The 14717-nt window shown below is 43.7% G+C and overlaps 1 protein-coding gene across 14 annotated transcripts in view; it reads right to left on the bottom strand.

Annotated features, from left to right (window-relative positions):
• The window catches only part of MCPH1 (microcephalin 1), a 345817-nt gene that overhangs the window by 268455 nt on the left and 62645 nt on the right, over window positions 1–14717 (bottom strand). For 8 of the 14 annotated variants that reach the window (XM_082375230.1, XM_082375233.1, XM_082375231.1 and 5 more), the window contains one exon: window positions 4790–4827. The exons of the other annotated variants lie outside the window; for them this stretch is intronic. In XM_082375230.1, the coding sequence (XP_082231356.1) occupies window positions 4790–4827 (38 nt within the window). The remainder of the gene's footprint in view (window positions 1–4789; window positions 4828–14717) is intronic. 14 annotated transcript variants of the gene reach the window in all.

The following is a 14717-nucleotide window of genomic DNA, read 5'->3' as shown; positions in this document are numbered from 1 at the left end:
CTTCCAGAAGGGGTCATCACTCCCAGCTCCGTCACCTTCCAGATGAGGGGAAGCAGCTCCTACTCCTGGAAGCCAGGGGCCGGGGGCGTATGCCTCCAGCTCTGTCCTTCTCTTCCAAAACTGTTTCATCTACTCTGTTCCTTTTTCTCCGTATACACATCTTAGAGTCAGCTTGTCTATATCGTCAAAGAATTCTCCCGTGAGTTTGAGTGGGAATGAGTTAAATCTGCAGATCATTTTGGGGAGGAGCGGCATTTTAACCACACCGAGTCTTCCAATCCATGCGCACAGTATGTCTCTCTGTTGCTTTACATCAGTGTTTTGTTGTTTCCAGCACACAGGTCCTGCACATCTTTTTATGTTAGATTTGTACATAAATACTTCATTGTTGACCTTGTATTACTGTATCCTTGTTTCCCGACAATTTGCTGAACTCACTTATTAGTTCTGAGAGCTTTTTGGTATAGATTTCTTGCAATTGTCTACATAAACAATCATACTGTCTAAGAACAGAGCTAGTCTCACCTCTTCCCCTCTAACCTAAATGCCTTTTATTTCGTTTTCTTGCCTTATTGCACTTAATCAATTCACTTACGTCATGTGGGCAAGGCTTCTCCCTCAGGGCAGGAAGGCCCAGGCGGGGAGTCTTGTCCAAGCCCTGGAATTTTATCAAATAACATGTTTTACTTCCTGCCTTGCTCACAGATAGTGGTTAATCCCACAGAGAGTGGTTAATTCCACATATGGTTACCAGAAGTTAAATGTGCACCTGGCTCCGTTTCCATGTGTGATTAGTGGGAGAACATTGGCAGGACACGAAGCAGAAACACAGGGGGCACCCAGGCAGCGGTCTCCACGCCTGGCAGCAGTAAACGCCGGCCCTCATGCCTGACCTCTCTGCTGGCTCTACATTCCAGGAGAACAGGCTGGGCACAGAATCAAGAACAGCTGCCTGGCCTCATAAAAGATAAAGAACATCTCTCCCTCCGAGACACCAGGGAAGGAAGAGGTGACTGATAAACAGACAGAGACACTGTGAACTGGAGAGAAGGCAAATAGGATATTCATGCACGGAAGCTGGAGTTATTAGTGACGTTTCATACAAATAAATGTGGATCGGTACTCAGACATAATTAGGTAAGGTAATCCCCAATTGCCGCCTATGCAAATAGGACTTTTGGGGGGAATTTCAGCCTTCTCCACTTCATGACTCTAAGCACTAATGTCCTAAACCTCTTGTACTGGACCGATGCAGGGTTAAATCATGACGAGGGAAAAAGACCACCGCTGTTCTTGAAAATATATCTACAGTTTGCTTGTGTATTATCATTCTACCAGTTTAAATTAACACAGTATTAATATAACACCATGCTTAGGGGAAGGAGAAGGGAGGGTGGGTACTTAGCGGATGCAAAATGGAAACGCAAGTAACAAATGATGCTACCCTCAGACAGCAACGCTTCGGAGTGACCACAGGTTGGGGATCAAAGTAAAAACAGAAAGAGTAACAAACAATTTCAATTTCAAGAATAATGAAAACAATGATTTAAAAAAAAACCCCAGGGGCTTCCCTGGTGGCGCAGTGGTTGAGAGTCTGCCTGCCAATGCAGGGGACACGGGTTCAAGCCCTGGTCTGGGAAGATCCCACATGCCGCGGAGCAACTAGGCCCGTGGGCCACAACTACTGAGCCTGCGCATCTGGAGCCTGTGCTCCGCCACAAGAGAGGCCGCGACACTGAGAGGCCCGCGCACCGCGATGAAGAGTGGCCCCCGCTTGCCGCAACTAGAGAAAGCCCTCTCACAGAAACGAAGACCCAACACAGCTAAAAAAAAATAATAAAAATAAATAAATTAATTAAAAGAATTCTTAAAAAAAATTAAAAAATAATAATTAAAAAAAAAAAACCCAAACCCTACATTTAACGCAGAGAAATAAGGGCAAGTAATGTTAAAGATAGATATGCATAAGATAAAACATATCCAAACAGGATTAAATGAACATGTTTCACCCTAAGTAAATCCATCTGTGAAAACAATCACTGAATTCCTTTGGCTTTTTAAACCATCGTTAACATAGGTCACATTATTTCTTGGTCAAAAACGGAAGAAAGTGCATTTGACTGTGAGAACATGCACTGGACGTTTTCCGTCCAAGTCTGCCCTGATCTTGTGTCTGCCCGCGGCTGCGAGGTCTGTGTCTGGAAAGGCTACCTGCCCGTCCTCCTGGGGACCAGCAGTGGCTGGCGGTGAGGAGCCAGAGGGACCAGAGCAGGAGGAGAGGAAGCGTGATAACACGGTTGCAGGGCCACCACTCGGCCTGACCAAAGCCATCGGACGCCCTGTTTCAGGACACTAACCCAGACGCGTGCTTCGCTGACGCAGCGGCTTTCCCACTCGCAGGAGAGAATCCAGCCGCCGCGTGCGAAGAGAACGCACCCGTTCTGGGTGCGGCGGGGCTTCGCGGCGAGCACGTGCGTGGGGCGGCCACACACCTCCCCGCCAAGGAGAAGCCCTTCCGTTTATCCACAACCTGGATGACCACGTTCTGCTTTCTGCCAGATAGGAAGAAAAACCAACGCAATGGATGTGCTTCCCGAGCAGAAACATCGAGGTGATGGCAATGAATTAAAACGTAAAAAACCGGAAGAATTCTGCATCGATGTCGGCTATGGCGCTCATGTCAATTTCTTTGCCGTCGATGACTTGAAATGTGGGGAGATAAAAAATTTCAGATCTCAACTCCAACCATCTATTCTAATGGCTGAGAAAACGGTGGCCCCAACGCTACCAGGGGTTTCCCCATGTGCCCGGGGTGGGGCAGGCCAGCATCCCACAGCAGACCTCCTGACACCTGCCCAGACACCACGGCAGTTATTTACTTCTGTGTCCCGTTTGAACCAATTTGTGCATGGTCAGGACCAAGCTTCTCACTCGTTTTATTTGGAAAATATAACACTTGCTGAGAGTCAAACACATCGCTTTTCTACTAAGAGGGGGAAAAAGGGGTCCTTTTTATTAAGTCATCGGATCAAATCTCAGGGCAAATTTCACAAAGCTCATCAGTGTTTATCTTCTGGTCTGTCATTCCACTAATGCTTTAAGAACCCTTTTTTTCTCTTTAAATAGTCTTCCTCTCTAACTTCCTTCCCAAACAACTCTCCACTTTTCCTCTCCCTCGGTCTCCAGGCAAGCTTTGGAAATCCCCGATGAAACACAAACAATATGTAGGCTTTCTGAGCCACACTATGACGTGAACAGTGAGTTAAGAAATAAACTTCTCTCTTCTCCAAAAATTATACTCCAAAGGGAAGGAGGCAGTTTTGTCCATGCTTGTGCAGACCGTCTCTGACAATCCCCCATCACTTTACAGCATTTCTTATTTTTATCACCAATGAACTTGGGTTTGCCAATCACAAGGACCCGTTTCTCCACTTGTGAAATGAAAGGCTTGACCTCTACCCTGGTGAGAAGTTCTCAGGGATCCCCAGGGTACAGAAGATGGATGGGTCAAGGTCGGGTCCCATCACCCCTTCAACCAGAGGATCTGTGCTTATTGGGGTTGTGGAAAATATTAAATTGGGGGGACAAAAGGCAAAGAAAACAAAAACAAAAACAAAAAGAAGTGAAAACCTCTAACCCAGAGGCTCTTCAGGAACCTCGTTTGTTCCTGCATATCTATGATTTTCTCATTCCAAGCCTGGGAGCTGCTGGCTATTTGTAGATGTGCTAATCAATAACAAGGATCTTTTCAAGACAGGGCTAATCAATATGGCCTCAGAACGTCTAGGTCTTGTTCTTACCTTCAGACAAGAAGTATATGTGGCGCAAGAAAGAATAAAAAAGAGAATATGGCCTAAATGAAGAGTTTGATTTTCAAACCTTCAACTGGGAAAATAACTAGTTATCAGTGTTTTTTTTTTTTTTAATTTGGGGCAAAAATATAGACTCTTAAAAATGCTAGACCTGTATTCAATATTCATTTCTGTATTAGACTATTTAGGATGACCAATATATTTCACAAGACATTAACAGAAATTGTGAGTGTGCTCCTTTTTCACTAGATAATGTGGTTTGAACAACCAGTCCTTTTAACTTCATGCCACAGGTGGAAAGGGATCCCACTACAGAAAGTGTTGGAAGCATGCACTCTTTTTGCAGCCTGTTTTTCACTGAGATGCCCCAATGTTTTGATCAATGTCTTAAAGCCCTAAAACCTCTGATAGATATAAAAAACACAATTTTCCCCTTTGAACGAGAATTCAAAAATCTGTTGCGAAGAATATGGCACTGTATTTTTGTTGGATGTTCTATATCGTGCTAAAAGTTTAAGGATGGTGATAAGAGCACGCCAGCAAGCTGTGAACTCTCCCACAAGATGTGCACACAGCTGCTTTAACGCAGCGGTAGAAAGCTTACCACCAGAGCATTTCTTTAAGACCTTTAAGGGAAATGCTTCCACCAGTGAGGCTCCGCTTACGGGGCCTTCATGGGGTGGGGATGGCGGACATGCAGAGCCAATAGGTACGAGACAAGCAAGAGAACAGTAAATACTATAACGCCTCCAAATGCTGTCCAAACCACTCAAGAGGTCTTCAGTGCTAAACTGTTCACAGTCTTTTAACCACCTCTTTTATTTCCTGTGATCTTCTAACTCCAATACTAAGTATCTAGAGTCACAGCAATACAGCACAGAGGTATGAGCCGCCCAAGAGCACAGCAGCACAGTATATGAACGAAAACTCTAAAATTTTATATTGAGGAGAAAGTTATCAAAACAATGAGTACTTACTCAGATGGCATGCTTGTCATGACTAATGTTCTTGTTGGCTAGAGATGTCAAAAGAGAAGGAACAAAAAACAGTCAAAAATATAAAAAATATTTTTCCCACAGAAATAAACTTTAATATGTTTTCTGAAAAGTTACATCACTTAAAAGTAAACATTTAAGCATATATCAAAGGAAAAAAACTTTATATTCCTGGAAAAAAAACAGCCCAAGAGATAGAAACTCAGATACTATCCCCAAACCAACCCAAAATAATCCAGGACATGAGGTGGAAGAGAAAAAAGTTTCCCTCCTGAAGTTCGTCCTACCAGCTGGCTAGCAGACCTCCCAAAGTGCCAAACTGTGAATAACCTTCCAAGGAAGGAGAGGGTAAGAAAGGCGTTTTTCTTGCGGGCTTAGAAACCATTTTCCCTAAGGCTTCTAGGCAACCATTTTCTTGTCTTGGACACAGGTACACTGTAATGTGTGTACCTGAGTCAAGCAAATTCTTTAACGCCTTCCACACAAAAGCACAGATAATGGGACTGCTTATTTATGTGTTGGCATCTCCTATTAACTGGAAATGTAAATTTTTAAAAATAAAAGTTTAAAAATACTTTTTACTTGTATAAGAAATGCATGCTGATGGCAAAGAATTAAATGCTTTAAAAATATGTAATTAGATATATAAACTCCCCCATAGTTCCACCAGCCAGAAATGACAATCATTTAATATCAATAATTTGGTGTATGTTAAGCCAAATGTTCTGTTTATTTAAAAAACAAATGTGAACACACGTTATTCATACACTCTCTCAGCTCACATGATGTACTTCAAATGCATCCAGCTGCTGGGTATAACCACGAACCCACCATGGCACACGTGTTGGTGCCCTGAATGGTCCTGTGCATGAATGAGGAGGAACCAAAGACACCCAGAGGACCTGGGGACACATGATGGGACTGAAGGGCCTGTGAGCCCCATGGGTGTATTGAGGGAGCGTGGAGGAAGAGATAAGACGAATGAAAAAGATACTCAAAGGAGGCCCTCTCACAAGTGGCAGATGAGCAACCCAGCAATGGATGGCACCGCCCTATCCTTTAGATAACCCTCTGGATCATCCTGTGTCAGCTCTCCTCTGTTTCGGGTATGCGTGGAACGTGAGCACAGCTCCCTGGGTCGAGTCTGGAGACAAAGCCTTCACGGAGGAGTCTCTCTTCGTAAGAGTCTGGCTTCAGTGTCACCCTGGAATGATGACTACACAGGCCCGGTGGTGTGGCCACATCCAAGCAAAACCCAGAAGGAGGCCATTCCAAGGCACCTACTTTCTTCTGGGGAACCATCCAAAGGACGCCTGTAAGGTTTCATCGGTGGGAAATACTCATTTCTAGAACGAAGGGATGAAGGGGAATGGGAAGAGGAAGTTCTCCTGACTTCGGCATCACTAGGCTTCGTCTCCGTGACCGCACCTCAGGCTGCTTCTCTTCTTTACCTACACTCACTCCCCACGTGGCCTCTCACACAGCCTCTGGGCTTTATTCAGCAGCAACAGGCCGAGCAGTCCCAGTTCCACGTCTCTAGCTCAGACCTGCTCCTTGGTGCCCTGACTCAAAGACTCTACTGTCTATCTGACTCCTCTGTCAGGAGGGCCAATAAGGATCTCAAATGTGACATGCCCAAACCCAAGCCACTGCTCTAGTCAGGCAATTAAGCAAGAAAAAGAAAGAAAAGACATCCAAATGGGAAAGGAAGAAATAAAACTACCTCTGGTCACAGATGAGAAGATCTTACATGCAGAAAACCCTGAAGAATCCAGAAAAACTGTTAGAACTAACAAATGAATTTAGCAAAGTTGCAGGAAACAAAAAAAATGCACAAAACTTAGTTGTATTTCTATAATTAGTCATGAAAAATCTGAAAAGGAAACTAAGAAACCAATTCCATTTGTATAGCATCAAAAAGAATAAAATACTTAGGAATAATTTAATAAAGAAGATGCAAGCCTTGTACACTGAAATTTTTTTTTTAAATTGCTGAAAAAATTAAAGATGACCTAAATAAATGGAAAGACAGCCTGTGTTCATGAATTGGAAGACTTAATATTATTTAGATGACAATGCTTGCCAAAGCAGATTCAATGTAATCTCTATAAAAATTCCAATGGCAATTTTTGTAGAAATGGAAAAATCCATCCTAAAATTCACATGGAATTCCAAGGAAACCCAAGTAGTCAAAACAGTCTTGAAAGGGAACCACAAAGATGGAGGTCTCACACTTTCTGATTTCAAAACTTACTTACAGGGACTTCCCTGGTGGCAGAGTGCTTAAGAATCCTCCTGCCAGAGCAGGGGACACGGGTTCCAGCCCTGGTCGGGAAAGATCCCACGTGCCGCAGAGCAGCTAAGCCTGTGTGCCACAACTACTGAGACTGCACTCTAGAGCCCGCGAGCCACAACTACTGAAGCCCACACGCCTACAGCCCGTGCTCCGCAACAAGAGGAGCCACCGCAATGAGAAGCCCACGCACCGCAACGAAGAGTAGCCCCCACTCGCCGCAAATAGAGAGAGCCTGCACGCAGCAACGAAGACCCAACGCAGCCAAAAAAAATAAAAATAAATAAATAAATCTATAAAAACAAAACAAAACTTACTACAAAACTACAGTATTCAAAGTGTATGGTACTGTCATAAGGATAGATATGAAAAGAGAATTGAAACTCCGGAAATAAACCCTCACATCCATGGTCAACTGATTTTTTACAAGGTTGCCAAGACTATTAATGGGTAAAGAATAGTCTCTGACAAATGATGCTGAGAGAACTGGATATCCACATACAAAAGAATAAAACTGGATCTTTGCCTTACACTATATACAAAAATTAACTTGAATAGACATTTCTCCGAAGAAGATAAGCAAATGGCCCATAGCACATGAAAACCGCTAGTCATTAGGGAAATTCAAACCTAAACCTAATGAGATACCACTTTCTAGCTACCAGGATGGTTCCAACAACAAAAACAACAACCAAAAAAAAAAAAACCTCCCAAAACAGCAAGTGTTGATGATGGTGTGAAGTTGGAAGCCTCATATGCTGCAGGCTGGAATATAAAATGATGCAGCCACTGTAGAAAACATTTGGTGGTTCCTCAAAAAGTTAAACATAGAATTACGATACAACCAGCAAATTTACTCCTGGAATACATCAAAAAGAATTGAAGGGCTTCCCTGGTGGCGCAGTGGTTGGGAGTCTGCCTGCTAATGCAGGGGACACGGGTTCGAGCCCTGGTCTGGGAAGATCCCACATGCCGCGGAGCGGCTGGGCCCGTGAGCCACAACTGCTGAGCCTGCGCGTCTGGAGCCTGTGCCCCGCAGCGGGAGGGGCCGCGATAGTGAAAGGCCCGCGCACCGCGATGAAGAGCGGTCCCCGCACCGCGATGAAGAGTGGCCCCCACTTGCCGCAACTAGAGAAAGCCCTCGCATGAACCGAAGACCCAACACAGCCAAAAAAAATAAATAAATAAATAAATAAATAAATAAAAGGAAAAAAAAAAAAAAAGAATTGAAAACAAGGACTCATATACTTGTATGTGAATTTTCACAAGAGTATTACTCACAGGAGCCAACAGGAGAAAACAACCCAAGTGTCCATCAACAGGTAAATGGATAAACTAAATTTGGCAGATACATACTATGAAATATTATCCAGCCACAAAAACGAATGAAGTTCTGATATATACAACATGGATGACGCTTGAAAACATCACGCTTAAGAGAAAAAAGCCAGACATAAAAGGACAAATATTGTGTAATTCTACTTATAAAATACCTAGAATAAGTAAGTTCATGGAGACAGGAAGTAGATCAGAAGTTACCAGGGTCTGGGGGTGGGGTGGGAACCGGGAGTTATTGCTTAATGAGTACAGAGTTTTAGTTTGGATTGAGGAAAATGTTTTGGAAATAGCGGTGACAGTTGTACAACATTGAACATTGCCACAAAACTGAACACTTGAAAATGGTTAAAAATGGCAAAATTTTCTGTTACATATATTTTATCATGATAAAAGAAAACAATGAAACTACTGATCTTCTCTCCCAAACTTATTTCTTCCACAGCTTCATTTGTTAATGGCAATTCTGTTCTTGCTCAGGTCAAAAGCATTTTCATCATTTTTGACTCTCTAATTTTTTCTCATGCCCCACATATGCAACTGTGACCTGAAACAAGAAGGCTGCCAGATATTTCTCCAGCAAAGAGGGGTTTATTCAGGATCCGCAGAAAATTGCAATTCCACGTGGGCAACCACGGCGGGTCACGTGCAAGTCCCCTTGGGGCAAACAAAGGAGAATGGCTTTTATAGAGCGAAAGCTGAATTGGGAGAGCTATCTCAACAGAGTCCATGGCTTGTCCCTGGCTGAGTCCCTGCCAGGAAAGAAAAGGAGTCCCTCTTCTTCCTGTTGGGCTCTGCTATCACTGCAGGGCGTGATGGGGTTTCTGTTTATTAATTTCATGTACAATCCATTGACACATCCTATCAACTCAACCTTCCAAATGTATCCAAAGTCAGACCCCTTCTCATCACCTCCACCCCTAACATCCCATGTCTCACACAGATGAAGTGATGTTACTGTCAAAGCCCCTTAAATCACCTCCTTGCTAAAATCCTGAGCCTCCAATTTCAATACTCAACATAGAAGCCAGAGTCGTACTATTTAGACTTAGATCATTTCACTCCAATGGCGTCACATCTCACTCTGAGTACAAGGCCCTTTACAAGAGTAAATGTATCTGCTTATCTGATCTTATTTTTTAAAATGTATTTATTTTATTTATTTATTTTTGGCTGCGTTGGGTCTTCAGTGCTGCACAGCACGCGGACTTTCTCTAGTTGTGACAAGCGGGGGCTACTCTTCGTTGCGGTGCGTCGGCTTCTCATCACAGTGGCTTCTCTTGTTGCAGAGCACAGGCTCTAGGCGTGTGGGCTTCAGTAGTTGTGGCCCACGGGCTCAGCAGTTGTGTCTCACAGGCTCTAGAGTGCAGGCTCAGTAGTTATGGCTGGCGCAAGGCCTTAGTTGCTCCGCGGCATGTGGGATCTTCCCGGACCAGGTCTCAAGCCCATGTCCCCAGCATTGGCAGGCGGGTTCTTAACCACTATGCCACCAGGGAAGCCCCTTATCTGATCTTATAAATTAGAAATTGGAAAGTATATCCATTATAATTCTCTTGATTAATCAAGGAAGCTCCTTAAAAAATGACCTGTACTGATATCAGCAAGTTACTTAGAAATGAACAATAAAATAAGATGGTTGATGGAGAAATGGATAGATATATTATAAAGTCAATATAAGAAAGAGTTGGGAATTCCCTGGCAGTCTAGTGGTTGGGACTCCACACACTCACTGCCAAGGGCCCGGGTTTGATCCCTGGTTGGGAAACTGGAATCCCACAAGCCTCGTGGCACGGTCAGAAAAAAAAAAAGAAAAAGAAAAAAAGAAAAAGAGAGTTGGTTGTAGAATCAAGGCTGGAAGAAAAAATTGAGAAATACTTTTTTTTTTTTTTGGCTATGTTGGGTCTTCGTTTCTGTGCGAGGGCTTTCTCTAGTTGCGGCGAGCGGGGGCCACTCTTCATCGCAGTGCACGGGGGGGCCCTCACTATCACGGCCTCTCTTGCTGCAGAGCACAGGCTCCAGACGCGCAGGCTCAGTAGCTGTGGCTCACGGGCCTAGTTGCTCCGCGGCATGTGGGATCTTCCCAGACCAGGGCTCGAACCCGTGTCCCCTGCGTTGGCAGGCAGATTCTCAACCACTGAGCCACCAGGGAAGCCCCGAGAAATACTTTTAAATGGAACAAAAGACTGTTGGGTGTCTTCAGTGGAAAACTGTGCACTGTTTGTCACACTTACCCTTCAGGGTTGCCTGATTCTATGGGGTTTATGCCTTTCGTTGTTTTTGAGCTACTTTACAACTCTGTTTAGTGTAGAAAACTGAAAGTAATGCAAATAATTCTTATCTATAGAAATGCAAAGTCTGTCCCAAGGAGGTTTAACTGACTATTGGGGAAAAAAGCCAGCTCTGGATGTGTTAACAAGGCCATTTCAGAACTCCTGTGGTCCATCCATGTGTCTGCTCTGTGGATTCTCCTCTGAACAGGACAAAAGAGCTTTCTGGTTCCATCACTAATTAATGAGTTAAGTAATGCATTCACTTTCTGTTATTAAGAGAGTTATGATGTGCCTTTAGAAAAACTTATCTTTCAACAGTCTTGAAGGTCTCCCACTGAGATGCCCAGCAGGTTTATCTGAAGAGGTCGGTAAACGTCATCACCAGTGAAGGACAGTCCATGGGCAGCTTACCTCCAGGCACACCTTTCACTGGCTCCACAGGTGAATTCAGTGGCAACAGAACATTGCTGACTCTCCGTTTTTCTATTTTAATTGTCCTCTCTGCTAGTTTTTTGTCTGTTTCGTTTCATTAATAGCTAAATTATTCTCTATCAGTGGAAACAGTGGAAACTGAGCAGGACCCTGCAGGGCCCTCCTGCGAACAAAATCCCCTGTGTGTCCCCTGTTTCCTGTTTGTAGAAAAAGGCTTCAGTCTCCTAGGCCTTCCCTGAGCTCCAAAGAGCAGACTCTGGCAGTTATTAATTACAGAAGTTAGGGGATGCAGAAACAAAGGAAAATCAGTCAAGAAACAATAAAACTGGGTCCTAGTTCCTCCTCGAGGGACACACAGAATGATCTGACACGTATCTTTGAGCTGTTCCGCAAGAACTAAGCCCCCTCCCACCCCCACCCAGGTGGAGGATGGTGACCACAAGCACTTAGACCCCAGACTGGCTGGAACCAGGAGGCTGGTGATTAAGACTCCTAAACTACCGCCCTGTTACCTCACCGCCAACCAATCAAAAGAAAGTCACGCATCCTGCAGCCCTCCTCCCAAACGCTGCCTTTAAAATCCCTTCTCTGAAAGCCATCGGGGAGCTCGGGTCTTCCGAGCATGTCCTCTTTGCTGGGCCCTGCAACAGATGCTGGACTTTCCCTCACCACAGCCAGTGTCAGTAAATTGGCTTTGCTATGCGGTGGGTGAGTGGACCCAAGTTTGGTTCGATAACAAGTGTACAATCTTTCACTTTTTTTCTGTTTGAAAATTTTTGTAAGAAAAAAGTTTAAACCACTATTCAGGTGAATATTTTGTTAACTGGCAAGGCATATGACAACTGTTGCAAAAACAACTCAAAGGGTCAAGTATCACATTATCCCTTATAGTACTTGAGGTGTAGCAAGCCTTCAGCGTGCTCTGTTGAGTGGAACAGAATTTCTATACACAAAAGTCAAGGTATTTTTCCTCCTCTTAGAATGCTATCACTACTGGAAAATACCTTATAACAGTCAATTATACAAAAAGAATATATGAAGCATAAGAAATACAATCAGATGCTAGTAGACCCAGAATAAGACTGTAATTCAGGACAACTTTTTGCAGCTCACTTGTTAGCGATTTCGTATTTGACAGGCCACTTGGCCTTTCCTTACCTCACATGTCTCATCTAAGAAACGAGACAATGAATTACTCCTAGGGTGCTACGTGATTAATAATTCTGTTGAGAGCAGATATTAACCCTAGCAGTTTTTCAAATTAGAACCTTCACAGTATGTAATTTCATAAGAATACAAGCCATTTCTTTTTTGAAAAATAAATTTATTTATTTTATTTATTTATTTTTGGCTGCGTTGGGTCTTCGTTGCGGTGTGTGGGCTTCTCATTGAGGTGGCTTCTCTTGTTGCGGAGCATGGGCTCTAGGCACGTGGGCTTGAGTAGTTGTGGCACGTGGGCTTCAGTAGTTGTGGCTCGCGGGCTCTAGAGCGCAGGCTCAGTAGTTGTGGCGCACGGGCTTAGTTGCTCCACGGCATGTGGGATCTTCCCAGACCCATGTCCCCTGCACTGGCAGGCGGATTCGTCACCACTGTGCCACCAGGGAAGTCCCAAGCCACCTCTTAAGTTAGTCCTTTATCTATGTAACCTTTGCTACATGTCACATTTCAACGAAGGTAATAAAAATGGGGAGAAAGTTCGGCCACTTTATTCTCTGTTAATGATGATAATCTGACCCTCCTCCACCCCGGCCATGAAATCTGTATGTAAGGTGATATTCATAGCATACAAATCTAATAAAAGTATATTTTATTTAAAATTATTGGAAAAGACCAAGAAAGACCAGCTAACATTTATTAGAACCAACCATATTCAGTGTTGAAAAATTAAATAGTCCTTTAAGACTGAGACCTGGATCTACCTGTCCTATAAGATGCATTCCCAGTCTATTCAAAGTTGATTGGCTGGGCTTCCCTGGTGGCGCAGTGGTTGAGAGTCTGCCTGCCAATGCAGGGGACACGGGTTCGAGCCCTGGTCTGGGACGATCCCACATGCCGCGGAGCAACTAGGCCCGTGAGCCACAACTACTGAGCCTGCGCGTCTGGAGCCTGTGCTCCGCAACAAGAGAGGCCGCGATGGTGAGAGGCCCGCGCACTGCAATGAGGAGTGGCCCCCGCTTGCCACAACTAGAGAAAGCCCTCGCACAGAAACAAAGACCCAACACAGCCATAAATAAATAAATAAATAAAAATTAAAAAAAAAAAAACAAAGTTGATTCTCCATAACAAACTTGAACTTTATCTGATCCCTGTGCCCCAGAACCTAGAACACTGGTAAAGAGCTCTTCCCACCCTGTTATGTTCTTAGAAAAGCATAATTGAAAGGACCACACTGCTCTCTCCTTACTCCGAGACAGGACCCACCAGCACTCTTCCTCAGTGACTCAGAAAAGCCCTCCTCCATCCTCCCCATGATTCCCACGAGACTTGCTGATGACCCCCTGGTTTACCTGTCTCTGTAGAGCCCCAGGCTCCCCGCCTTTTCTTTGCAATGTTCTTCATTACTGAACATGCTCCCTATTACATCAGTCTGAATAGAATGATCTTCATTGTCTTGTGCATTCCCATTTTCTTGGCTCTGGTGCTGTGACTTGGAAGGGACTGGCCCCGTCTCCCCACCCAGGTAACCAGGGCTGAAGGTGTCCTTGTGCACCTTTCCTGAGTGGTGACCCAGGGTCCCAGTGTTAAGTCCAGATCCTGTCCTGAAGTCCAGATTCTTGTCCATTGATACCATGGTAAGAATTTGATTTTTATTCTTTCTGAGTGTTCACTCTGGTGCCAGCTTCTTTTGGTTTCATGGTTTGATCACCATAAACTGGTTGATGGTTCACAGAGATCTTGTCTTTGTTGCCTGATAGATGACAGAGAATCTGCCTTCTTAGTTTTTTCTGTTTATTTTCCTACTTTCAGCTCAAAACTATTAAGAATTTCATGCCATGAGGGAGTAGATATCTGGACTGAATTTTGTATTTCTGTGTTTATGCCATGAGAGAAATTTTGAGCTATGAGTGAAATTTTAAAATTGAAATTACAAGCTCTGGGTGTGTGTGTGTGTGCACGCACGTGCCTGTAATTCAGAAAGGCCATTCTCCCTCATCCTGAGAAAAGCATCCTGAGATGTTGTTACCAATTGAGATTATAAAATCTCTTAAAGAAGCTCTTGACTTAGAAATAAGTTGCCTATAAACTGAATATTCCTAAAATTCTCAAATATTAAGGAAATTGAACTCTCAGTATTTTAAACAGAGCTAAAAAAGAGTATTCTTTCAAAAAATTTTTTTTGATTTCCTTATTTTCTTTTTTTTTTTAATTGGGGTATAGTTGATCTACAATATTATATTAGTTTCAGGTTACAAAATAGTGATTCAAAATTTTTATAGATTATACTCCACTTAAAGTTATTATAAAATATTGGCTATATTCCCTGTGCTGTACAATATATCCTTGTAGCTTGTTTATGACGAGCCGGGTCCCTGGCTTACAGGGATCTTAGAGTAAGGGAGTAACTTTGCAGCAGGCCCAA

Source organism: Balaenoptera borealis (assembly GCF_965194805.1).
Source record: "Balaenoptera borealis genome assembly, chromosome: 21".
NCBI classification, from domain to species: domain Eukaryota; kingdom Metazoa; phylum Chordata; class Mammalia; order Artiodactyla; family Balaenopteridae; genus Balaenoptera; species Balaenoptera borealis.
The sequence above is the reverse complement of the archived record's forward strand: the minus strand, read 5'-3'. Positions and strand labels throughout refer to the sequence as shown.